The following is a 26,489-nucleotide window of genomic DNA, read 5'->3' as shown; positions in this document are numbered from 1 at the left end:
TAACATTTGGTATTGTGTATTGTGTATATGTTTCACTTTCTCTGATCAGTGTTTTTTCACTTTTCGCTTAACACGCTTGCGGAGGCTCCAACTAACTTAACCTACGATACAAGTAACTTTCTAAGGTAACTAACTAAAAACATAGTTAGAACAACGAATAAACTTATGGACTATTTGCCCCAACGCTGCTCACAGCGCGCATATTTGTATAGCACCTTGGCAAATGACTTGGCATCAAAGTAGCTGCCACTGCGATGTGTGTGAAACTCGGTGAAGCGCACATGCCACGGCAACAGGCCGTAGATGCATGTCAGCCTCGAGAAGATAATGCCCAGCTCGGGTTCTGGAACCGCAAAACCAAGATGCTTATTTAACCTCGCACTGATGCCCTCGGTGAGCGCTTGACGTTCCTTTAACAGTTCCTGAACCTGAGGTGTTTTCCGATTCTCATACAGCTCACGACAGACATCGGCTATGAGCGCATGGCCATCAGCGGTGCCGATTTGATAGACCTGTAAAATATAATTGAAATGATAAGAAAACGGTATTGAGTTCCGCCCTCTAATCTACTACACATATGAATACAGTTAGTCAAGTATTTGTTTTGACAAAATACAAAGGTCACATATATGTGTTTTTAATTTTTAAAAAACTAATTAACTAATTTATTTTTATAATTAATAAGCAGCAACTATAACAGATCAAGAAAAAATATGAATAACCAAATAAAGGTTTTTCAATTCTTAATAAATGTTTGCATATTCTTTGCAAATAAAAATATTTGATTTTTCAAAACAGTCACTTAAAAAAGTATAAAACCGCAAGCGATAATCTTTGTATATTTTTTTACTTCTTTCAAGAACCAATAGCAACTAAAATAAAATAAGAAAAGAACTAAAAGTCCAAGAAAAACTATTTATTTACTTATCTATTTATTATTTATACTTTTAAATGGTTTTTTTTTCTTAATATTTCAGTTTAAATTTTAATTTTTATGGAAAGATATTTGAATAATTTTATTTTAATTTATGTATATTTGCAAAGTAAAATAGGTGAATTTTTCTTGTGTTAAAACAATGATGCAACATATTAAAATACTAATTTTCTTTTGCAAAAATATTTTACCTGAATCAGGGAATAAAACCGGAACCGGTACCGAAACCGTTAACCGAAACTAACCGAAAGAATATTCTCTGTCAAGAACCGAATACCGAAACGTTTGTACCGGTACGGTGGTAGTAAAGTTGCTAGGTCAAAAAGTTGTCCACATTCAACTGTCATTACTTGATCAAAATTGAATAGATTTTCCAACTGAATGTCATTTTGATTATGATTTGGCCTCTAAATTCATTCTGAATTCAATTTTTGCTTATTTAGAAAATTTAATTATTTTCGATTTAGATTCGATTTTGATGGTAAGGGTCCCCCCTAAGAAATTTCGAATATTCAAAGTTTTATATCGTAATTAGTATAAAACAAACTTTAAACTTGATTCTGAGGCCTTTCATTATTTTTGTAAAAAATCATGCCAAATTGGATAAAAATTTTGACTTGTAAAGTGGTTAAAACCAAAGTCTGATCAATTTCAATCTGTCATAACTTGATCAAAACTGAACGGATTTTTAAGCGAAATGTCATTTTAATCATTATTTGGCATCTTAATTCATTCTGCGTTTCAATTTTATTAAATTCATAAAAAAAATATTTTCCTCTAGATTCTACTAGATATTGATTTCGATGCTAAGTGTCTCCCCTTTAAAATTTCGAAAATTCAAAATTTTATATCTCAAGATTTCACTTTTAATCAACTCCTTATATCGTAGTTATTGTAAAACAACACTTTAAACTTGATTCTGAGACCTTTAATATTTTTGTAAAAATTCGTGTGAAATCTAACAAAAATTTAGACTTGTAAAGTGACTAAATCCGCAGTCCGACCAACTTCAAACTGTCATAACTTGATCAAAATTGAACCGATTTTCAAGCGCAATGTCATTTTGATCATGGCCTCTAAATACATTCTGCATTCAAATTTTTTATAATTCGTTCAAAAAAATTTTTTTGCCCTAGGTCTGTTTATTTTGATGTCAAATTTATCACAAAACATCTTAAAATTTTAAATTGTTTCAAAATTGATTTGTTGTATTGTTACGTACCGGTACTAATACTGGAACCGAAAGAAAAAAACTGAAATATAACGAAATAGTTATTTCGGGACGTACCGAACCCGGAACCGTAACCTATATTTGTTTCGGTTTGATTCCCTGAACTGAATGGATATTATTATTTAATTTTTCTATAAAGTTTTTCTGAGAACCATCAATTTTAAAATACTTCTGATTAATTGCTCTTATATGACGTGTAATAAATAATTAATTAAAAAAAATGTAATTACTGGAGGTACTGGTAATATGTACAATGTGTGAAAGAATAAAAAAAGTTGCTCAAATAAGCTTCAACATTTTGTAAATAAAAATGAAATAAAGCCTGGGAAAGGTGCGTGCTCAAGTCTACTGATAAGGGCTTATCAGTTAACCAATTTCTAATTGATAACTCACCTGCAGCTGGGCGTAATGCTTTGTACCGTTGCTTGCGCTGCCATTTGTTGTGCCATTCGAAACGACAGTTTTGCATCCATTCAGCTGGACTTGTTTTTGTTCCTTGACTTGTTGTGATGGCCAGAGGTAGCATTTGTTCTCATTCCCACTCGATTGACAGAATCGCGATAGATCCACATAACCATTTTTGGGAGTACGCGTATCGTATACACTTAAATAGGGTATACCAACAATTTGGGCATAACTGAAAATGCGCTTCAATAGCGTTGCATCCACATAGCGATCGTCGGGAGCAATGACAAGCACCAAATGCTGTGGCAGCTTTTGTAGCTCGTGCATTGTACGCTCGAATAACTCATGATGATAATCACATTGCCAATAGTCATATGACCTACGAGCGAGCGCATGCAATCGAAGCCACAGTTGTTGCAGCAACTCGCAGATTGCAATGAGCATAAACAGCAGACGTCCAATTAATATGCTCAGTAGTTGCATCATTTTGTGTGGCATTTTGGAATGATTGCAGTTATTTTTGTTTTCTTTGATTCTCGATATTTCAGCCGCGACGTTGACGTTGACGTGCCGGGCAACGGTGCTCCTGTTGCTTGTTTTGTTGCCGTGTTGCTGCTGCTGTACCCAAACATAACCTGTAAACGCGTATCGGTGTATTAACTGCTAATGCATTTATTTGTCAGCACTTACGTATGTCAAGCGGCCAATGGTGTAATTGTTCTGCTGCTGCTGGTAAGCAACATAGCTTGAACTTTAATATTTCATTGAGTTTTTTGCCGCACACAAACCAACATGTTTACGCACATACGTGTTCTTAACCAGTGTGAATGGCAAGTTATCGCTTCGTATCGATAGATCGGTACTTGCAGCAGACCACCTCCACATATTGGCAATGTTAACTAACAGTCTTAGCGCCAAAACAGTATTTGAAATTAACAGTTTGATATTTAAAATAAAGCGACTGAATGGTGCATTGATAACAATTAAATTTATAACTTAGGTTTACACGATGAGCTCACAAAATAAAAGACAGCGCTGCCAGATTTGGTTAAATTGTATAAAGTGGCTATACACCTTATTTTCTGACCTTCGTTGTTTCTTTTTGATAAGAGTTTTCAGTTTTCAGTTGTCTCCATCGCTGAAAGGTTTCAGGTTAAATACGATGCGATTTATATTAAGTACACTTCTTATTTTATTACAGGCTTCAATAGTATTCAGTCAAGTGAGTATATTAATCTTTAATTCTTTAATGAAATTTTTAAAGCCTATTTATAATTCTAGAGCTGCCTGGAGTCGAAACAACTGGAAGAAAATTGTAGTAGCTACTGCTTTAAAATATTAAGGCCGGTTTTAGATCACGCGGCCTCTTTGCAAAACCATATAAACAACGATGATAGTAAGAAAATAGATTCCCAATCTAAACTTGAAAAAGTGGAGCGTCAACTTGAAGTTCTCCAGGGCAAGGTAGAAACCCTGGAACGTGTAAATTGCAAACCAAGTGCTGGACTTCAATCGAAAAAGTTTCAGAAAATTGGAAGCAAATATTATTATATTGAAGAAAACGAATCGGTAAACTGGTTTAGAGCTGTGCACCGATGCCATGAAATGGGAGCTCATTTGATAAGTCTGCAAAATGATAATGAATTTCAGGCATTAAAAGCCAAATTAAATGTTGATCGGAATTATTGGACTGATGTTAACGATCTCAGCCTCGAAGGGGAATATCTCTCGCATACAACCGGTTTTAAAGCCCCTTTTTTAAATTGGTATCCCAGTAGCAACCCAGACAATAAAGGAGGTAACGAGAACTGCGTCAATTTATGGAATCGTCAAAAAACTCTTCGAATGAATGATGCGCCATGTTCCTCGCTTTTGAATTTTATATGCGAGCTATGATTATTAATTTTTAAATAAAGTAAATGTTCGTGAATATGTGTTAAAATATTTATATTCAATCATCTAATTTCAGAAAGGTATTTGTTTATAGTGATAGCATTTGACTGCAAGATCTCGAAATTGATAATGCTTATAGATTATTAATTGGTTCTTAATTGTAAATTTATAGAACCGGTACGAGTAACATTTTTTAATGCACATTTTATAACCACAGAGGCTCAAACAAAAATTTTAAAATTCCTGCTTAATTATTTCAGAAAAATGGCCACAAAAGATTATTATTAAAAAAAGACATTGGAAAGAAAAATGATCTGCCTTTTTGGTTTTGGCAACATATTTAAATGTTGGCATCTTTTATCAAAACCAGCTAGAGATGCCAAAAAAAAAGTTAGAAAAAAAATTATTCCCGTTTATTATTAATTCGTGAAATAATCAAAATGAAATGCCGAAATGAATAACAGTTATTTGTAAATTGTGTGTCGTGGGCGAGGAGATAAAACGACGCAGTATGACAATTTGTCAAATTAGACAAAAAAAATTGAGTTTTTGTATAAATAAATTCGTGCTGCTTTCGTCACTAGCGCGAACTGTTAAAAAAGTTGTCGTTGTTTGTTTTTTTTTTTTTTTTAGCTATTTCGCTTAGTGGTTCCAGCCAGCAACAGCTATTTTTTCCTCTAAAAAGTTGGCAGCACTGCGCTTGAGTGTATACAACTTGCTCTAGGGGAAAACAAACCAGACGCTTGAGCACCGTTGAGTGAATAACAGCGAACTTAACAGAGGACAAAGTAATTTGTAGTTTAAAAGAGAGAAAAAAGAACAGTGTAAATAAAGATTTTGTTTACAATTGTGCAGTTAATTAACGCCTGTGTCCTGAATCGCGGTCTAGTATTATCAGCGGCAATTGCCGCTCATCGTGCGTGTGTGTGTTGCGCCGAGCTAGTAAGTGTGTGTGTGTGTGTCGCTATCAACAATATCACAACATCACAACTCAGCCAGCTGTAAAACCTTAGTAAGCATTTTGAGCACAAATAAAAAGTAATATACATTCCTAACCGAAAGTCATACGCTGCAGAGCTCATTTACAACCGTGTTGGAAACCTGAGCACAGCGTTTGAAGGAACGCAGTTACAACAAGGTTAAAGGACGCCTCATTATCCAACACCCACCACCCCACGTCGAGGTCACTTAAGTCATCATCGACAGGTTCTCAGCAGCAGAAATTAACTGGAAAGATGTCCACAGCCTTTTTAACACTTATTGCCGTCATTGTGTGCATTCTATTCCGGATTCTCAATGTACACAGCCAGCCGTTAAAGCCGAGCGTTTGGTGTCTGGATGAACAATTTTTGGATTGTTTGTATAAAATAGCGCCGGTGCTGCGGGAGCCGTAAGTAGAACAAGCATACACAAACAGTATGTCAAGTAATTGTTTTGACAAAAAAAAGAAAAAACAATTACATGACTAACTGAATGTATTTATAAACAATATGTGCTACATACGTGTATGTATATAAATTATCATTATCGATATCTAATCGCCTTATGTTGTGTTTTGCTTCCCACGCATTATACACCTATATATAAATGTACATACTGTATGTACAGCCTCTGTATGTATGCATGTGGGTGTGTATAGCCTCACGCCACCACGCTCAGCTGTCCATGGCGTGTGGCATCCACATTACAGTCAAGCCAAAATGTTAGCTAACAATGTCCAATCACTTAATGACTGTGGCTGAAAAGCAGACTTGAAAAATAATTATACCACTTCGAATTGAAATTTTAGCATTCCTTTTCCTGTTTTATTTCAACTTTATTTTGAACAGCAATAGAAAATAGACTGGAAAATTCGTAATATCTTTGAAACACATATAGAATAGCAGGACTTAGTCAGGTTTTTCAAAGCAAAACAAAATATAAATATTCTTTGCAAGTTTAGAAAGCTATACTGGAGAATATGAAGAAAAAGTTGTTTTTTTATTGAGTGTTAATTTTTTGACACATTCTAGAGCAAAGAACTATTTAAAATTTGGAGAGTCGACAGTATTAGAAATGAACCTACGTTTTCAAATTCTGGTTAATTGTGGAGGCTTTCATGTTGTTTAAAAAATATATCTTAAAGCTGATCATTCGTCTGATATCGTTATGATTTATCGCCGTACTCTGCGGCTTTCAGCTAGTGTTATTTTATATATAATGCTATGAAGTTTGGAATTAAATATGGTTTTATATTGCTGCATTTTCAATTTGCAAATCTGTTGGCAAGCGGAACGTAATTGTATAATTCATTGTTAAATTTGTACACAGCGGCGTCATAGTCACTTTTTCACATGCACAAAGTTCAAGTAATCAACAACAGCTGCGACAAATGATGAATCATTAGCCACAATTGGTTTCCGTTGCTGCAGCAAACGAACGGCTCTAGTCGTTATTTAAAATTTAATAATTATATTAAGCGCTGATTGATTGATAGCCACAACTATCTGTTTGATCATCTGGCACACCTGAAAGTCAAATTTAATTTGTCAAATTTATGATTCGTTTATGGCCTACCGACCGTGACATTGTCATGGGGGAAGTTTTAATTTGCCCAATACTTATTTACAATTTGTTATCAATTTGCAAACCCATATCAGTTGCCTTACCGCAAATTCTGTCTGAGTACTTTTACGTTGCTATTTGCAATATATTCGGAACTGGCATGAATTCAGGTAGAATTATCAGCAGGATGAAAAGCCAATTGAGTGTTATTTATAGTAAGTGGGGTATTAAATCATATGTTCCTTATTAAGTACATGATTTAATACAAATGTATTCTGTAAACTATTTTGCACTTTAAATAATTTCAATTCACTTTAAACTGATTATATGACTAAGCTTAATGCTTAAATGATTTTTTGAAGATAAGATAATATTTATGAACAATAAACTGGAAAATCTACTTTGACTAAGGATGAGTTTGCTTTAAAAATTAGAGACTTTACTAATTAAACTCGTCTCAGACTGAACAAAAAAAAAAACGTACATACATATATATTATTAAATAATAATGCATTGCTCATTTCTTGACAAATTTTATTCTACAAACTTTGCCCAATTTTTTGAGTAACGTTTTTTTAAGAGTGTATGAAGCGCCTGGAAAGTTTTCACCCATTTTTATTACAAAACTCATACGAATACTTGAAAATATACATACATACATATCTATAAAGGCATTTATTGTTTATATATTTTCGTTTTTGGTTCTTTGCATAATAATTGTGAAAAACAAAAATTTTTGGTTTGTTTTGTTTCGTCTGCTGCCGGTCAAAAGGTGATAAGCGTACGGTAAAAAGTGCTATACATAATTACGCAGTTCTGACTGTAAGCTAATCAACTAACGCCTAGCAACGTTCCGATACAGACTTACAAGTGTATTGTATATTGTATTTAATAAACACACATATTTACATAAACACGTTCATATTCATATAATGATTATTAAAATGCCGGCAAAATGTTGTTTCGCTCTCTTCACCTTCTCAAATGCCAAAGCTGCCGGCTGACGGCTACCTGTTTGTGTTTTGTTTTTGTTGTTTTTGGCGTTTTGCCCAGTCGTTCCTAGCTTTTGTTTGACAACAAAGATTACGTAAGCGTAAATGAGCGCGAACACAGTTCGTCGACAGCTCTTGCTCTCGCTCTTACAGTCAGTCTTGCTCTCGCTTTCTTCTCGCCCCTTCTATAAAACAAATGACTGAAGAATGTTCTTTTTGTATCGCAAAAACCGCAGAGGGTTGCGCTAGTTTCTGCATGAGTCAGCTGCATCTATGAATTTGCATAAATATATATGGACATAAATACAAACAGTGCGTAAACTAATTGTTGTGACAAAAAAATACATTCATTTGCTTACATTTTATTTTAAAAAATAGCTAAGCTCAATTAATCTTTATTTCTTTATGTGCTGTTTTATTTATTAAGAAAATGTATGTACATATGTGTTCTTGTCCAATTAAAATATGTTTATTATTGGCTTTGTCAAATAACGTACCTGACTAACTGTAGGCATTTGCATTATTTAAAAATTGTATTGTCGCGCCAATGGAATTATTGCAGCTGTTTTTCAGGACCATTGAACTACTAAAATACATATTTAACGACCTTTGATCTACGTATTTTAACTTGGTATAAACTCCCCCTCATGCTTTATACATAATTAATAAATAATATTCAAAGATTAACAATTGATATGTTTGTGCGACTTTTGTCGTTTAAATTTCCTATGAACTGTAATGTGTTGTGGCAATTTTTTTTTAATAATTGTCCCCAATCCTTCTCGAAACTTTTGAATGATACTAATTGAAAAGAGGGGAATAAGAGTGAGAAAACCGTTATAAGTATGACACAGTAGTGTTTTTGTGCACGTTTTTGCACGTCTGACAACAATGGCGCGCTGATTTTGTAGCTCAATTGATTTCAATTGATTCTAAGAGTTGCTTTATTCGTCATTTGTTGGCATGGGATTCAGTTCTTTTGCAGCATACAATTAGATTAATTGTTTAAAATTTTGATTACTTTCATGGAACATATTTATATGTATATTTATTTAGTATATGCAATTTTTGGCGCTTTGTGAGACAATTTTTCAGGCTTATAAAATATTCATTTATTTTTAGAAAATAAAAAAAATTATTTTGCATCGGCCGGGAATCGAACCCGGGCCGCCCGCGTGGCAGGCGAGCATTCTACCACTGAACCACCGATGCTTGTGTTGGTTCCGTATCGATTTGCCTACTTAATATGACGATGTTAAAGCTGTTGTCGCTATTTTGAAGCAACAGTTTGTTGCTGTTCAGCTAATTTGATAAACTCTTTTAAATTATGCATGAAAATTTGCTGCTTGTCGTGACTGAAGAACACAGCTGTCTGCCACACACACGAATTATCAGCACGCGATTGGAATTTACTAAATATCTACTTGTTTTTCACTTTCTTTCAGGTATATTCCGCCACGTCTATGGGGTTTTAGTGGTCATGTGCAGACCGTATTGCATAGCATTGTGGGCCGAGTCCGTTGTCCTTGGCCATTGGGTGAACGTGTCTATCTGTCGTTGGCAGATGGCTCCACATTGACCTATGATTTGTATCAGCCACTTAAGGAGCAAGAGGGTAAGTTACTAAACTTTGCATTCGATAAATGATATACTCACACTTTCCCCTGTTTATATAGATGATATCACAGTGGCAATTTGTCCGGGAATTGCCAATAGTTCGGAATCGGTTTATATACGGACTTTTGTGCACTTGGCCCAGTGTAATGGATTTCGTTGTGCCGTTATGAATCACATTGGAGCACTGCGAACTGTACAGGTGACTTCGACACGCATTTTTACCTATGGACACACGGATGATTTTGCTGCCATGGTGGACCACTTGCATCAAAAGTATCAACAGAGTCGCATGGTTGCCGTTGGCTTCAGCTTAGGAGGAAATCTCGTTACCAAGTATATGGGTGAAAAGCAGAAGAAAAAGCCGAATAGCGTCATTGGAGGCATCTCTATATGCCAGGGCTACAATGCTGTCGAGTAAGTTTTTTCTTTTCATTACTCTATAAATTTTGTTTTTAAATTATCATTTTTTTTTTAGGGGCACTAAATGGCTGCTAAACTGGCAGAACTTCCGCCGTTTCTATTTGTACATTATGACGGAGAATGTAAAGAGCATTATATTGCGACATCGTCATGTTTTGCTCTCGGATGAGGTAAAAGCGCGTCACAATCTCAATGAGCGAGAGATTATTGCTGCTGCAACATTGCCAGAGCTGGATGAGGCCTATACACGACGTGTCTATAACTTTTCATCGACACAGGAGCTTTACAAGTGGAGCTCATCGCTTTTCTATTTTGATACTATTGAGAAACCCATGATATTTATTAATGCCAAAGATGATCCACTGGTCCCAGTTGATTTACTGCATCCGATCAAGGAATATGCCAGTAAGTGACAGCATATATTAATTAGATATATTGATAAGATACATATTTTGCAATATCATAAACAAGTCTGCGGCAAGAATATCTCCGTTAACAGCATTTTTACATTTCATTCGTTTGACTTAACAGAATAACTGTTAAGTTAACGGAATAAATAAAAAATCTGTTAAGCTAACAGAATAAATATAAGTTCTGTTAAGTTAACAGAATAAATATAAATTCTGTTAAGTTAACAGCGCTGTTATAATAACAAACGCCCGTAACAGCATAAATTGGCATATGGCGTAACTCTTTCAATAAGCAGCCGTGGCCGAGCGGTTAAGGCGTCTGACTAGAAATCAGATTCCCTCTGGGAGCGTAGGTTCGAATCCTACCGGCTGCGAAACGGAAATTTTCTTTTTTATTTTTTTTTTATTTAATCAATATATTTTTAACTTTTACCTTATCTTTTTTTATTATTTCAGCAACTCGCGATAAATCAGCATATGTTGAGGTAGCGCATGGCGGACACCTTGGGTTCTATGAGGGCGGTTTTCTGTATCCGAATCCAGTCACTTGGTTGGATCGCACACTGGTTGCCATGGTTGGATCATTGGTGTTGATGCATGCAGGCGGTAGCAAGGTGGCGTCATAAGCCGACAGATCATACTCTCTATATAATAAGTATTAATGTCGCAAAGAATGCTTTTTATTTTTGCCAAAATTCCATGTTGCTGTCAAAACGAATCTTATACAAAGTAGAACACGATACATGAAAAACTACTAACATATATCATAAATTTTTGGTGTAAACGATGCAAATAGGCCCATTTAATTGATGTGAACTTTAAAAAGTGCATTTAAAACAGAGCATTGAATTGTAATGTGTTAACTATTTTGGAAATTCTTTTACAAGAACTTAACTGAGTACACGAAATGATAGCGTTTTAGTTTGTAACCGATAAATATATTATTTTGTAGTTAGTAACGCACATACCATGTACTTATTTCTAAGATTCAGTTTTTAATTGTAATAAAGCTTTAAATTGTAATAATGACATACCAAACAAACATACATGTATACACGACTTAACATATGGGAGTCATTCAATCATGAGTTAATCAAAATAATATGTCTCTGGCCGCAACCTAAAAACAAATGCCTTATTGTAGATTTTTGATATGTGTATATTATTTGAACTTTCCTTTTTTTTTTTATAAATATATTATATATATATATATTATAAATATATTATATATATATATTATATATATATAACTATATACATTTACGATGAAGCATTTCCAAATATCAAACTGAGAAACAATATTGCCAGCAATGGCCAAAAATTTTTGTACGTATTTATTAACTTTTCCGATGTGTTTATTTTTAACGTATATCAAAAGAATTGTTGTACCAAAATGAAAACTATATGTGTAGCATGTGCTTAAGTGTCCACAGTGTAACGCAAATATATACTTTGTACATTGTACATATATGCGTGTTTATTTGTAAATTGAAAAAAAATCTTGAATAAAAAGACAAAATTTACAATTAATTTATTTTGTATGGGAAATGTTTGCTTAGTCACACAACTAATCTATTTGTTGATTAGTCTACGATTATCTTTACCACCCTATTGTGTTATAATCAACTAATGAAACGGGTAGGATTAATAGTCGAACATATAATTTCGAGCGTTAAACATGCAATTCTGTGTATTAATCACATTGCTGACTTGCTTTGCCTTCTCCCGTGGGGCAAGTGTGGCGCAGGAAGGAATCGAGAAGCAGGATGAGAGAGTGCGCTATGATAACTATGCTGTCTATAAAATCAATTATGACAACTCTATACAAAGGCAACTACTACTACAGCTGGTCAAGAGACATGAAAGTGTAAGTGTTTTTTGTATATACTATAAAATACAAATACAATTTTGTTCTTTCTAGTTCAGCCTGTGGCATGATTCCCCTACAGAGATTCACTTGATGGTCAGTCCACTTGCCTTGTCTGAATTTGAGAGAAATTTAATCAGAGCTAATGCAACTGCTGAAATCTTTTTAGCTAATGTGCAAAAGTAAGTCTAAAATTTGTTATAAAATTCACCAGTGGGTTATGACGGACATTCATTAAACGTTTTGATGTGTTTGATTTGTTAATCTTTACAATCTATGAAATAATTATGATAAGAAAATGTTTTCATTGCAAATACTATTGAATTAATCTACTTTCCAGTTTAATCGACAATGAAACTGAGGCGAATGCAAAAGCTACTTCATCATTTGGTTGGACACGCTATCATAACTTGGCTGAGATCGAAGCTTGGCTGGATGATATACTCGCTACTTATCCGGATGTTACCGAGGGATTCGTTGTAGGCAAATCATACGAAGGCCGTAATATACGCGGGATAAAGATCTCCTACAAAGCGGATAATCCAGGTGTCTTTATTGAATCCAATATTCATGCACGAGAATGGATAACTTCAGCCACGGCCACTTGGTTCATCAACGAACTGCTCAGCTCCACTGATGATTTGATACGAGATTTGGCCGAAAATCATGATTGGTATATTGTGCCCGTACTGAATGTGGATGGTTTTGTATACACACATGAGAAGGTCTGCCAAAGCAAATTATTATTTACTATAATATTAATAAATTAAATTTTAAGGATCGTCTCTGGCGTAAGACTCGGCAACCATCGAGTATTTCGAGCTGTGTTGGCGTTGATCCCAATCGCAATTATGATGTTCATTGGATGGAGAATGGAGGAGCATCCGATGATCCCTGTGCCTTGGACTATGCTGGGCCACATCCTTTTTCCGAACCGGAAATTAAGGCAATGTCAGAATATCTTGGCAGCATTAAGGACAAAGTGAACGTGTTCCTAGCCTTCCACTCCTATGCTCAGTTGCTTCTTTCACCTTATGGACATACAGCTGAAAAGTTTCCGGATAACTTCGATGATATGATGAAAGTGGCCAAGGCCTATGCCGATGCAGTGGGAGCTATGCCTTATGGAACAATTTACAATTACAGCTCAGCAGCGGACATACTCTGTGAGTTCTTCATGAAAAAGATCTTCAGTGAAAGTATTGTCCTAAAATATTGTTTCAGATCCCGCATCTGGCGCCACCAACGACTGGGCTTATCAGGAGGGCATTAGGATATCCTACACTGTAGAGTTCCGAGATAGAGGACGATTTGCTTTTGTTCTGCCCCCTGCGTTCATTATTCCCAATGCCGAGGAGGTCTTGATTGGCATTATAGCTCTAATTGATGAGTGTAAAAAATTAGGATATCTAAATCTTAAATAAATGTTATTTAAGCTTATTAAACTTTGTGTCCTGGGTGGTGACAGTAGCTTTGCGTGCTTTGAAAAATTTCAGGAAAACTCGGGTTTTAAGCGAATAAAAATTTACGGATTACAAATTTAAGAGCTAGGCGACTGAAATACTCTTAATATTTGCATTTTGTTGTGTAGGTGCGTGCTCGTGGGTCAAAATTGCGTTGATAGGGTTATTACTCTCGCTCTTTGCGTTTACAATGGGGCGAGTCCGCAATAAATTCATAAATCAATTAAGATTATACTTTTGAACATAAAATTCTTTACATTTTTGGTAAGTTATTAAGCTTGAAACCTGATCTATGTAGTATTGGTCAGTTTACTCTCGACATGCGTGTGATTTGGTTGTTCGCCTTCTTTGTGGTATTGGCTAACGCCGAAACTTTCAAGGATACTTCAAAGCAGCGCTACGATAACTATAGTGTTTATAAATTAAATATTAGAAATGATATACAATTGTCGCTGATAAATAAACTCTGTGCATTGAGCCCTAAGGTAGAAATGTTTAGCTTAAAGATCTATATAATTTATTAAATTTTTTTCAATAATATTTTTAGTACAACATTTGGAAGTATTATGATAAGCACTCGCAGCAGGTTCACATTATGGTAAATCCATCTGAAATAAAACGTTTTCAGCTTTTTCTTATGCTCTACGGCATCAGCAATGAATTGTTTATTTCCAATGTGCAAAGGTAAAAATTATATTATAATATTATTTAAAGCATTTGAATGTCATTTATATAAATCAAAGAAAGGATTACGGCTGAAAAATCCAAAAGTTATTGTATAAGACTAACTTATTATATTTCTCTGATTTGCAACAAGCTAAAAGTTGTTAGTCGGAAACTTTATTTAGTTTTTATAATCTTTATAAGTGTAATTGTGATAAATTCCAAGAAACAGCGATAATTTGATAATGAATTTTTGAAATTCCCAGTTTAGTCGACAATGAATCTGAGGCGAATACAAAAGCTACTTCATCTTTTGGTTGGACACGCTATCATAACTTGGCTGAGATCGAATCTTGGCTGGATGATATACTCGCTACTTATCCGGATGTTACCGAGGGATTCGTTGTAGGCAAATCATACGAAGGCCGTAATATACGCGGGATAAAGATCTCCTACAAAGCGGATAATCCAGGTGTCTTTATTGAATCCAATATTCATTCATGCGAATGGATAACTTCGGCCACGGCCACTTGGTTCATCAACGAACTGCTCAGCTCCACTGATGATTTGATACGAGATTTGGCCGAAAATCATGATTGGTATATTGTGCCCGTACTGAATGTGGATGGTTTTGTATACACACATGAGAAGGTCTGCCAAAGCAAATTATTATTTACTATAATATTAATAAATTAAATTTTAAGGATCGTCTCTGGCGTAAGACTCGGCAACCATCGAGTTATTCGAGCTGTGTTGGCGTTGATCCCAATCGCAATTATGATGTTCACTGGATGGAGAATGGAGGAGCATCCGATGATCCTTGTGAATGGAACTATGCTGGACCGCATCCATTTTCCGAGCCTGAAGTAAAGGCCATGTCCGAGTATCTGGGCAGCATCAAGAACAAAGTAAACGTGTTCCTTGCCTTCCACTCTTACAGTCAGTTACTTCTCGCACCTTATGGACATACAGCTGATGAGACTCCCGATAACTTCAAAGACATGATGAAAGTGGCAAAGGCTTATGCTGATGCAGTAGATGCTCTACCTTATGGAACTGTTTACAAATACGGCTCAGCAGCAGGCGCGCTCTGTGAGTTTATTTTACTATACAAGTGATAACATTTTAAAATGTTTAAAATTGATATTGCAGATCGTGCATCTGGTGGCGCGAACGATTGGGCTTATCAGGAGGGCATTAAAATATCCTTTACTGTAGAATTTCGCGATGAAGGACGATTTGGTTTTCTCCTGCCCCCTGCCTTCATCATACCCAATGCTGAAGAAGCATTATCTGGCATTATTGCCCTACTTGACGAGTGTAAAAAATTGGGTTATCTACATCTCAATTAAAGTTATTAAAACATGATTTAATTTTTTATCAATATAAATATGTATTTACATTTCCCAGTAAAGGTTGTTTTCAAAATAAAATATATTAATCATTATATTCTCTTTACTTCTAGTTCAAGTTCTTGAAAAACTAATCGAAACATCTGAAAAGTGTTGATGTGAATGTCTAATAGTCTAGTTTAATTTAAACTAAGCTATTTTTTTTTAAATTGACATTAATTTTCAATACTTTTGATTATAATATATGCTTTAGTTAGTTATCTTTAAAAAAATTTAAAAACCAACTTTGAACTATACTTTAGATTCCTAGGAGTATTCACATTTTTAAGTGGAAACCTTATAAATAATTTTTTAATATATATAGTTTTTTTTATAATTGTAATTAAGATCAAAGCCCCATGAATTGTGATAAGAGGATTCAATATCATCGGTTAGATTGGGCTTAAATAGTTATTAATTTGCTAATAAATAAATATATATCGCAGTTTAATTGACAATAAATCTGAGGCGAATACAAAAGTTGCAACTACAAAATTATGACTGAAATTTAAACTTGTCTGGACTTAGTAGGAGGTTTCGGAGCAAAATACTTTGTCTTGCCAAACTACGAGAAGTCTTTGACTGAAATTGTAGACCTACTTGCTGATTGGAATTAATTGGCCCATTAAAATTTTAAATAAATCAATTGCACTATAAAATAATTACGATTGTTTCAAGATAAATATTGTTATTCTTATCTCAATTTAGCTATTGAGTTGCCAACTTTAAATTGATTTAAGTCAGTTGATTTAAAATATGCGTTTGATTTGGATGTTTGCCTGCCTTGTGGTCCTGGCTAGTGCCGGGACTCCCAAAAAAGTATCAAAGCAGCGTTACGATAACTACAGGGTATTTCAAATAAATATAAAAACTGAAGTGCAATTATCACTGTTAACTAAACTCAGTCAATTGAGTCGGAAGGTGGGTAACATTGAAGAAAAAAGTTCCGTTAGATATTACTAATAATTATCTCGTTCAGTATGACATTTGGAAGGATTACAATAGACATTCGAAACAGATGCATATAATGGTAAATCCCACTGAAGAAAAACGCTTTCAACTTTTTCTTAAACTTTACGATATCAGCAATGAGATTCTTATTCCCAATTTACAAAGGTATGTTAAATTAGAGGTTTATTTCTATTATGTTTTCCAGTTCCTCTCCTTTTATTTCAACAAATAACCATGCTTGAATATTTAACAGAAATTGAAAATGTATACTTTGATGTCTTAAGTTTATCATATTATCTACATAATTTTATTTGACAATCTTTATAATTAACCTTGTGATAACCACCAAAGAACGATGATAAAATAACTTCAGATTCCTTAATTTAATTAATTTTGAGCTGATTCCTTTTTCAGTTTAATTGATAATGAAAATGTGGAAAACGCTAGGGCTATTTCTACATTTGGTTGGACACGTTACAACGAACTGCTCAGCTCCACTGATGATTTGATACGAGATTTGGCCGAAATCATGATTGGTATATTGTACTGAATGTGGATGGTTTTGTATACACATGAGAAGGTCTGCCAAAGCAAATTATTATTTACTATAATATTAATAAATTAAATTTTAAGGATCGTCTCGTAAGACTCGGCAACCATCGAGTTATTCGAGCTGTGTTGGCGTTGATCCCAATCGCAATTATGATGTTCACTGGATGGAGAATGGAGGAGCATCCGATGATCCTTGTGAATGGAACTATGCTGGACCGCATCCATTTTCCGAGCCTGAAGTAAAGGCCATGTCCGAGTATCTGGGCAGCATCAAGAACAAAGTAAACGTGTTCCTTGCCTTCCACTCTTACAGTCAGTTACTTCTCGCACCTTATGGACATACAGCTGATGAGACTCCCGATAACTTCAAAGACATGATGAAAGTGGCCAAGGCTTATGCGGATGCAGTGAAAGCTCTACCTTATGGAACTGTTTACAAATACGGCTCAGCAGCAGGCGCGCTCTGTGAGTTTATTTTACTATACAAGTGATAACATTTTAAAATGTTTAAAATTGATATTGCAGATCGTGCATCTGGTGGCGCGAACGATTGGGCTTATCAGGAGGGCATTAAAATATCCTTTACTGTAGAATTTCGCGATGAAGGACGATTTGGTTTTCTCCTGCCCCCTGCCTTCATCATACCCAATGCTGAAGAAGCATTATCTGGCATTATTGCCCTACTTGACGAGTGTAAAAAATTGGGTTATCTACATCTCAATTAAAGTTATTAAAACATGATTTAATTTTTTTATCAATATGTATTACATTTTCCCCAGTACAAAATAAAATATTTAATCATTATATTACTTCTAGTTCAAGTTCTTGAAAAACTACATCAAACATCTGAAAAGTTGTGGAATGTCTATATAGTCTAGTTTAATTTAAATTATTTTTTTAAATTGACATTAATTTTCATATACTTTTGATTATAATATATATGCTTAGTTAGTTATCTTTAAAAAATTTAAAACCAACTTTGAACTATACTTTAGATTCTAGGAGTATTCACATTTTTAAGTGGAACCTTTATAAATAATTTTTTTAATATATATAGTTTTTTATATTGAATAAGATCAAAGCCCCATGAATTGTGATAAGAGGATTCAATATCATCGGTTAGATTGGGCTTAAATAGTTATTAATTTGCTAATAAATAAATATATATCGCAGTTTAATTGACAATAAATCTGAGGCGAATACAAAAGTTGCAACTACAAAATTATGACTGAAATTTAAACTTGTCTGGACTTAGTAGGAGGTTTCGGAGCAAAATACTTTGTCTTGCCAAACTACGAGAAGTCTTTGACTGAAATTGTAGACCTACTTGCTGATTGGAATTAATTGGCCCATTAAAATTTTAAATAAATCAATTGCACTATAAAATAATTACGATTGTTTCAAGATAAATATTGTTATTCTTATCTCAATTTAGCTATTGAGTTGCCAACTTTAAATTGATTTAAGTCAGTTGATTTAAAATATGCGTTTGATTTGGATGTTTGCCTGCCTTGTGGTCCTGGCTAGTGCCGGGACTCCCAAAAAAGTATCAAAGCAGCGTTACGATAACTACAGGGTATTTCAAATAAATATAAAAACTGAAGTGCAATTATCACTGTTAACTAAACTCAGTCAATTGAGTCGGAAGGTGGGTAACATTGAAGAAAAAAGTTCCGTTAGATATTACTAATAATTATCTCGTTCAGTATGACATTTGGAAGGATTACAATAGACATTCGAAACAGATGCATATAATGGTAAATCCACTGAAAGAAAAACGCTTTCAACTTTTTCTTAAACTTTACGATATCAGCAATGAGATTTTCCCCAATTTACAAGGTATGTTAAATTAGAGGTTTATTTCTATTATGTTTTCCAGTTCCTCTCCTTTTATTTCAACAAATAACCATGCTTGAATATTTAACAGAAATTGAAAATGTATACTTTGATGTCTTAAGTTTATCATATTATCTACATAATTTTATTTGACAATCTTTATAATTAACCTTGTGATAACCACCAAAGAACGATGATAAAATAACTTCAGATTCCTTAATTTAATTAATTTTGAGCTGATTCCTTTTCAGTTTAATTGATAATGAAAATGGAAACGCAAGGTGCTATTTCTACATTTGGTTGGACACGTTACAGTACTGCATCGTAAGGTAAGCTGAAAGAAATATCTAAATTCTTATCTTAAATTAAAAATACAGTAGAATTTACAACTTTGATGTTATTACCTTTTTACACTTTTTTTGTATATACTTTTTTGTTAATTTGTTATTTTTAATCTATTTTCCATAGGATCGCATGTGGCGTAAGACACGTCAACCACACGCCACGTCTTCCTGCTTTGGAGTTGATGGCAATCGCAACTTCGATTCACACTGGATGGAAAACAATGGAGCCTCCTCGAATCCCTGTAGTGAGACATTCGCTGGCACTGTACCCTGGTCGGAGCCGGAGACAAAGGCGCTCTCGGAGTACCTAACCAAAATCAAGAATGAATTCAGTGTCTACATTTCGTTTCACTCTTATGGCCAGTGGTTGCTCTCTCCTTATGGCCATGCAAAGGATGAGTTCCCTGAAAACTACGATCATTTGCAGGAAATAGGCTCAGCCTTTACAGCCGCCATTAAAAACTTGGTCTATGGCACCGAATATATTCGAGGCTCCACAGCCTTCGTATTATGTACGCTCATATTTTTATGAGACTTTTAAAAGATATTTCAAGACTAAATTCTCTTGTTTACAGATGTCGCTTCGGGCAGCTCTGTTGATTGGGTTTTCAATGAGCTAGATAAAAAGGTAGGTTACACTATTGAGTTCCGGGATAAAGGACGCTTTGGTTTTCTTCTACCTCCGGCTCAGATTAAGGCCAACTGTGAGGAGCTAATGGCTGGCATGATAGCATTGATTAAGAAGACCAACGAGCTGGGTTACATCTAGAGAGTATTCTTTTATGGACGATTTTGAACTAAAATAAAACTGTATAACTTAATAATAATAAATAAATAAAAACTGTGGTTTGCTGAAAGAATTATTTTATGTTTTTAGTCATTTTTTCTTAGTCATATTTTTTGAATGGAATAATAAATTGGCAGATTTGCACTATATAAGCCTTTATTTAACTTACAAAACTTACATATATCACGACTGCCCAAGTATAAATTACACTCATACATGCAGCCAGACAGACATAACTAGATCGATTAAGCTGATCAGGAAAAAAACTACTTGTTTTCAATATTAAACATATTTGTATTAAACATTATCAAATAAAAAAAATAAGATGAGACATATAAAATATGAGCAGTAACTATAAAATATATTACAATAAAATTTAAAATTATAATTAGGGTGTTAACTCAAAACCCTGGCAGCGTTACATTTGGAAGATGCGCCACATATTTAAATCACGTATTAAAATGGAATGTATCCCTATTTGAATTGGCCATATCCAAATATATCGCTTACAGATTGGATATGTTCGACTAAATTTAATAATGAGGAATGTCAGCTGGAAATGAAAAACGTAGATAAAATGGAGCGTTACAGTGAACAATTAAATTAAAAGTAAATCGAAAAAGAACACACTATAGTTAATTGGTTTAAGTATTTTTAATTTAATTTATAGTTTTTGAACAAGCGGAGCTACCTTTTTATTTATTTATAATGTTTTCTGTATTAAAGTGCTTGATCGACAAAGCAAATGGAAGTTTAATCTTAGAAAAATCAAAATCCTAATAGAAATAAAAACACTATTTAGATTAAACAAGTTTACGGCATCTATATACGTGTATGTATGTATTTATAACGCTTGGGAATGTTCATTAAAGTATGTCATGTAGGACGTAAGTAGATCGTCCATTTTGTAGCCTTGGGTTGTGCTGCAGAGCAGCTTTGAGGCGCCAATCATGTTACCAAATCGTATATGGAAATGATTCTTGCCGGCACTCCAGATTCCAAGCTCCGCATAGCTGTAACTCCTCAGCAGTTGCTTGTTGAGTCCATCGAGCAGATGGAAACCCTGGAAGTTGATGGCAATTAATAGATTCTCCGGAAGCGATTCCTCGTTCAACTGTTTCACGGCAAAGAAAGTGGAACCGAAGCAAGGCTGCTTGGCAAGCTCCTCTAAGAACAATAACTTTGACTGATCCTCATCGAGATTTGCGCACTGTTCCAGCAGAGGTAAAAGCTGTTGATGCCACTCAGCGAGTGTTTGAAGCAGCAACAAATCTTCGGGAATTAACTCCTGCAGAGGGATAGCCTCATCTCGATCCTGATCTGCGCTGTAAATTAATTTGGCCAGCTGCAGGGCCAACTCAATGCCAATAGCATAGTAACCTTTGCGATACTTGAGCAACTCTTGAGGATAAGTAAAGATCAGATCCGCATTAATGTCAACGCCGGTCTGACAATCTAGCCAAAGTTTGCGCATGAAGTGCAACTGATAATGTCCATCGCAGCTGGAACGGATTGTCTTCTGTTGCCTCAGATAATGCAGGAGTTCCGTAATATAATCGAAGACAAATTCCGTTTCGAGCATTGCGTAAACCTTTTCTCCAATCTTCAGAAAAATGCTATAGCCCAATTGAGATTTGATCTCCAAACGTCGTGTGATGTCCGAGATGAGAGCTGCGCCTCTTGTATGTGATTCGATCTCAAAGGCTTCCACAGTGTCATCCGGGAAATAGATCTTGTGATAGATGTGCATGCAACGCTGCTGAATTCCCTCCACTTCAATCAAATGAGGCGCCTGTTTCCGTTGGCCATATTGCAAGGTCCTTTTTAATCGCTTCAGACACGCATCCGCCAGAGCATCCGATCGCAGGCGCAGCAGGAGAATCAGTTCACGCATGATCAGCACACTGGGCGCCATGATTCCCGTTGCCAAATACAATAAATCCCATCCACGCTGTTCACTCTCCTCCATTGTGTTGCCAGTCAGCTGCTTCATTAGCTGGCAGAAGACTTCATCGCAGAGCAAAGGATGCTGCAGAGCCGGCTGGAAGATCAGATCCGTATTTACAGCCAAATTGCCACGTACTATGTCGCCCATGTACTACAATGGAGAAGAAGTTTATTATGAGAACTTAAGTGCTTTACTCAAATACTTTTAATTAAAAACAAGTCGGAAAGGCTATAGGCGTTACTTATTTCAATATATATTTAAGTACTTTATAGAAATTACTACCAAATAAAAACTACTGCATATTTTTGGGTGCTTGTATTTCCTTAATAATTTACAACTTTGGTTAGCTATTACTGCGGTTCTTCTTGTCCGATCTTGCTGCAATGAAGTGGGATAATAGATAACATTGAAGGCATTCAGCAGGTTTTAGATATCACACTATTTGTGCGATACATTTTTTGAGATACCGATACCAAAATTTGACATTATTGATTGTTAAAAATTACCTGCTGAATGTGAAACGAATTGGTGATCAAAGTTACCTGCTGAATGCCCCATTAATAGATAACCAAAAAAATGTTTTTCTAAAAGCTGTGGGTGTGGTAGTTCTTCGCGATTTGCGGGGGCGAAAGGAGGCGTGTCAAACATTTAAAACAAGCTTGTCCTGCTCCAACTCCATTGGGATATGCGTGCCAGATTTGTTATCTCTATCTCTTATATTTAGTTTGGGATAGGCGCTCACACGGACGGACGGACCCGGCTGTTGATGCTGATCAAGAATATATATACTTAATAGGTTCGGAGCTGCCTCCTTCTTCCTGTTACATACATTCCAACGAGCATAATATACCCTTTTAATTATTTTTTTAGTAACGGGTATAAAAGGAAAGCTTCAAAAGTATATTATTAATTATTGTAATAAAGTCTTGGCGAGACCACTACCTACTAGCATTATTGTTTTCATATTTATTGCTATTTAAGATAATTATCATTAAAAAATTATAATACTTAATCAATTTTTGTATTTTAAAATCAAATCTGAAAAAAACTATTTCGTTAAAAAGGGAATATCCTACACCTAGTATTTTCAGACAACAATCTATTTTTCGGACAACAATCTACATATGTTGATGAGAATACAGATCAGTATATATCTAATAACTAAGGTTGGAGAATTGCCTCCTATTGTCATTAACTTATAGTATACATTTATTTTTTGGGTACTACATCTACTTATCGAAGAAAGCATACCTTAAGTATATGATGATAGATGACCATCGCCTGTTGATAGAGCTGCGGATTGGAGTGCAGAGACTTGAGGAGTGGAGCCTTTAACGGCTCTGGGGAATATCTCCAAAGTGGAATGCTTTCCGAGCTGTAAATAAAAGAGAAAATAAGCAATTTTAAGAAGAGAAGAAGTTGTAAAATAACTTACTCCATCGTCTCTCTAAACTGCAGCTCAGCAAATTGCGCAAGACTATGCTGACGACGTCGGGGTGCAATGGGTTTGTCTAGGGTTTTTGAAGTGGACTCCACGGAGACGATAGTTGAGCGCTCCTTGAACACCTGCTGAAGTGCCAGACTCGGTCTGGTTAACGTGGCCAAAACACGCACATTGCCAGCAGTAAATTCCCCAGTTTGTCCATTGACAGTTCCACGCCAGAGACGTTGGGCATCTCCAGCCATCAACTGGGCGCCTGTTACGCCCGCCTCAAACTGCACTAGGTCTCCAGGTGACAGCTTTAGCTGATCCTCCTGCTGATCTTCAGTTTGACAACTATCTAAGGCCACACCGTAGCTAGAACGTTGTCGCAGATTAAGCAGCATGTAGTCAATAAGCTCTACAGCATCCAAAGCTTCGCTGCACTGCAGCACAAAATTCTCGTGCTGCACGGTGAGCACATGCAACTGATCTTGGCTCTCATGTTGCACCTTTAATAGCTCCGAATAGCTGCAGGAGGCGAGCACCTGTTCCGTTTCATCGATGAGCGAAAGTCCTGTGGCATTGACAGCCAACACCAGTTCATCACTCTGCAATTTTGGACCCGACAAGCGGATCACCTCGTAGAGTCGAGAATGCCGCATGGGCCAGGAGAGATGGGCAAACAGACAGATATCCTCCTTAGCACGTTGCTGGGAAAGTGCATCCTGTCCCTTCTTGACGTAGGCACTGCGTTCATAGGTCGCAGCAATAAGACGACTCCAATTGTGCACTGCACGTTCTCCGGGAGCTAACAGATCTCTTGGTACAAACTCCGTTAATTCCTCCTCATTCAACGTGCCCACTGATCCAGTTCCATGTTCAATATAACAGGCCAGAGCACAGACCATGGCAATGTCCTTCTCGGAACGACAACGATACTCTCCACATTTCAGGCCATTCACAACTTGTTTGTAGATGAGATGCGTGGCCTGTGGATCCAAGGCGGGATCATACTAAGCATCAAAGCTTCAAAAGTATATTATTAATTATTAAATAAAGTCTTGGCGAGACCACTACCTACTAGCATTATTGTTTTCATATTTATTGCTATTTAAGATAATTATCATTAAAAAATTATAATACTTAATCAATTTTTGTATACAAAAACTTAAGTATCTATTATATGTTAAATGTCTTATAAAATCAAACCTGAAAAAAACTATTTCGTTAAAAAGGGAATATCCTACACCTAGTATTTTCAGACAACAATCTATTTTTCGGACAACAATCTACATATGTTGATGATAATACAGATCAGTATATATCTAATAACTAAGGTTGGAGGTTGCTCCTATGTCATTAACTTATATAGCTACATTATTTTTTGGGTACTACATCTACTTATCAAGAAGCATACCTTAAGTATATGATGATAGATGACCATCGCCTGTTGATAGAGCTGCGGATTGGGTGCAGAGACTTGAGGAGTGGAGCCTTTAACGGCTCTGGGGATATCTCCAAAGTGGAATGCTTTCCGAGCTGTAAATAAAAGAGAAAATAAGCAATTTTAAGAAGAAAGAAGTTGTAAAACTAACACTCCATCGTCTCTAAACTGCAGCTCAGCAAATTGCGCAAGACTATGCTGACGACGTCAGGGTGCAATGGGTTTGTCTAGGGTTTTTGAAATGGACTCCACGGGACGATGGTTAGGCGCTCCATGAACACCTGCTGAAGTGCCGACTCGGTCTGGTTAACGTGGCCAAACACGTAGGGTAGTCCCCAGTTTGTCCATTGACAGTTCCGCCAGAGACGTTGGGCATCTCCAGCCATCAACTGGGCGCCTGCCTTGCCTCAAACTGCACTAGGTCTCCAGGTGACAGCTTTGGCTGATCCTCCTGCTGATCTTCAGTTTGACAACTATCTAAGGCCACACCGTAGCTAGAACGTTGTCGCAGATTAAGCAGCATGTAGTCAATAAGCTCTACAGCATCCAAAGCTTCGCTGCACTGCAGCACAAAATTCTCGTGCTGCACGGTGGCACTGATGTAGCTCATGTTTTGCACCAATCGAATAGCTGCAGGAGGCGAGCACCTGTTCCGTTTCATCGATGAGCGAAAGTCTGTGGCATTGACCTTCAGTTCATCATCTGCAATTTTGGACCCGACAAATTGGATCCTCGTAGAGTCGAGAATGCCGCATGGGCCAGGAGAGATGGGCAAACAGACAGATATCCTCCTTAGCACGTTGCTGGAAGAGTGCATCCTGTCATGACGTAGGCACTGCGTTCATAGGTCGCAGCAATAAGACGACTCCAATTGTACTGCACGTTCTCCGAGCTAACAGATCTGCTTAGCAAACTCGTTATTCCTCCTCATTCAACGTGCCCACTGATCCAGTTCCATGTTCAATATAACAGGCCAGAGCACAGACCATGGCAATGTCCTTCTCGGAACGACAACGATACTCTCCACATTTCAGGCCATTCACAACTTGTTTGTAGATGAGATGCGTGGCCTGTGGATCCAAGGCGGGATCATACCAAGCATCAAAGAGTTCCTTGCGCAAATACAGCTTCCATGGAGCATCCAACTGTCGTTGCTCGCAACTTGAAATGGCATCCAACACATGCTCGCGTCCAGCGCCCAGTGGCATGAGTTTCTCCTGATACGACAAGACCAAACCAAAGCCAAAACTTTAAAATAAATTACACATATACAATTTAAGTACATTTTACCTTTGCTGCCATTTGATCTATGGCAGAATCATGCTTTAATAGGGGCTGCTTGAGTGGCTTTCTTTCATGCTGGGATGTATTGCC

The 26,489-nt window shown here is 36.0% G+C and overlaps 7 protein-coding genes, 2 non-coding genes and 1 pseudogene across 9 annotated transcripts; 7 read left to right on the top strand and 3 right to left on the bottom strand.

Moving 5' to 3' along the window:
- Positions 1-3,418, bottom strand: LOC117780033 (dehydrodolichyl diphosphate synthase complex subunit nus1). Its single transcript, XM_034616402.1, has 3 exons — positions 3,261-3,418; positions 2,559-3,205; positions 1-512 (listed from the first exon to the last, which is right to left on the bottom strand). Exons 2-3 carry the CDS (start codon positions 3,066-3,068, stop codon positions 171-173), a joined length of 852 nt encoding a protein of 283 aa, XP_034472293.1. The 5' UTR covers positions 3,069-3,205; positions 3,261-3,418; the 3' UTR covers positions 1-170.
- Positions 3,419-3,707: 289 nt separating this feature from the next.
- LOC117781161 (C-type lectin 37Db-like) lies at positions 3,708-4,504 on the top strand. Its single transcript, XM_034617901.1, has 2 exons — positions 3,708-3,792; positions 3,852-4,504. Exons 1-2 carry the CDS (start codon positions 3,733-3,735, stop codon positions 4,464-4,466), a joined length of 675 nt encoding a protein of 224 aa, XP_034473792.1. The 5' UTR covers positions 3,708-3,732; the 3' UTR covers positions 4,467-4,504.
- A 683-nt stretch (positions 4,505-5,187) lies between these two features.
- LOC117780830 (abhydrolase domain-containing protein 2) lies at positions 5,188-11,545 on the top strand. Its single transcript, XM_034617497.1, has 6 exons — positions 5,188-5,475; positions 5,539-5,853; positions 9,445-9,614; positions 9,676-10,030; positions 10,092-10,441; positions 10,903-11,545. Exons 2-6 carry the CDS (start codon positions 5,699-5,701, stop codon positions 11,070-11,072), a joined length of 1,200 nt encoding a protein of 399 aa, XP_034473388.1. The 5' UTR covers positions 5,188-5,475; positions 5,539-5,698; the 3' UTR covers positions 11,073-11,545.
- Trnag-gcc lies at positions 9,141-9,211 on the bottom strand. The gene has a single exon. It is a non-coding gene; the product is annotated as a tRNA-Gly (tRNA).
- Trnas-aga lies at positions 10,739-10,820 on the top strand. Its single transcript has one exon. It is a non-coding gene; the product is annotated as a tRNA-Ser (tRNA).
- A 555-nt stretch (positions 11,546-12,100) lies between the features above and the next one.
- LOC117779444 (zinc carboxypeptidase-like) lies at positions 12,101-26,407 on the top strand. Its single transcript, XM_034615645.1, has 6 exons — positions 12,101-12,313; positions 12,368-12,495; positions 12,654-13,038; positions 13,092-13,479; positions 13,538-13,762; positions 26,396-26,407. The coding sequence occupies exons 1-5, from the start codon at positions 12,125-12,127 to the stop codon at positions 13,735-13,737; spliced, it is 1,290 nt and encodes a 429-aa protein (XP_034471536.1). The 5' UTR covers positions 12,101-12,124; the 3' UTR covers positions 13,738-13,762; positions 26,396-26,407.
- LOC117779445 (zinc carboxypeptidase-like) lies at positions 14,388-15,827 on the top strand. Its single transcript, XM_034615647.1, has 4 exons — positions 14,388-14,460; positions 14,706-15,090; positions 15,144-15,531; positions 15,592-15,827. The coding sequence occupies exons 1-4, from the start codon at positions 14,414-14,416 to the stop codon at positions 15,789-15,791; spliced, it is 1,020 nt and encodes a 339-aa protein (XP_034471538.1). The 5' UTR covers positions 14,388-14,413; the 3' UTR covers positions 15,792-15,827.
- On the top strand, positions 16,587-18,058 carry LOC117781236 (annotated as a pseudogene).
- LOC117781235 (zinc carboxypeptidase-like) lies at positions 18,817-20,282 on the top strand. Its single transcript, XM_034617988.1, has 3 exons — positions 18,817-18,909; positions 19,638-20,025; positions 20,089-20,282. Exons 1-3 carry the CDS (start codon positions 18,817-18,819, stop codon positions 20,280-20,282), a joined length of 675 nt encoding a protein of 224 aa, XP_034473879.1.
- On the bottom strand, positions 20,987-26,362 carry LOC117781234 (myosin-VIIa-like; the record flags this gene model as incomplete). Its single annotated transcript, XM_034617987.1, has 4 exons — positions 20,987-22,398; positions 23,500-23,623; positions 23,684-24,660; positions 26,186-26,362. Coding segments are annotated over 4 exons (2,532 nt in total), but the record flags the coding sequence as incomplete, so codon positions are not given.
- Positions 26,408-26,489: the final 82 nt, after the last annotated feature.

This window comes from Drosophila innubila (assembly GCF_004354385.1).
Source record: "Drosophila innubila isolate TH190305 chromosome 2L unlocalized genomic scaffold, UK_Dinn_1.0 4_B_2L, whole genome shotgun sequence".
Taxonomy (NCBI): domain Eukaryota; kingdom Metazoa; phylum Arthropoda; class Insecta; order Diptera; family Drosophilidae; genus Drosophila; species Drosophila innubila.
The sequence above is the reverse complement of the archived record's forward strand: the minus strand, read 5'-3'. Positions and strand labels throughout refer to the sequence as shown.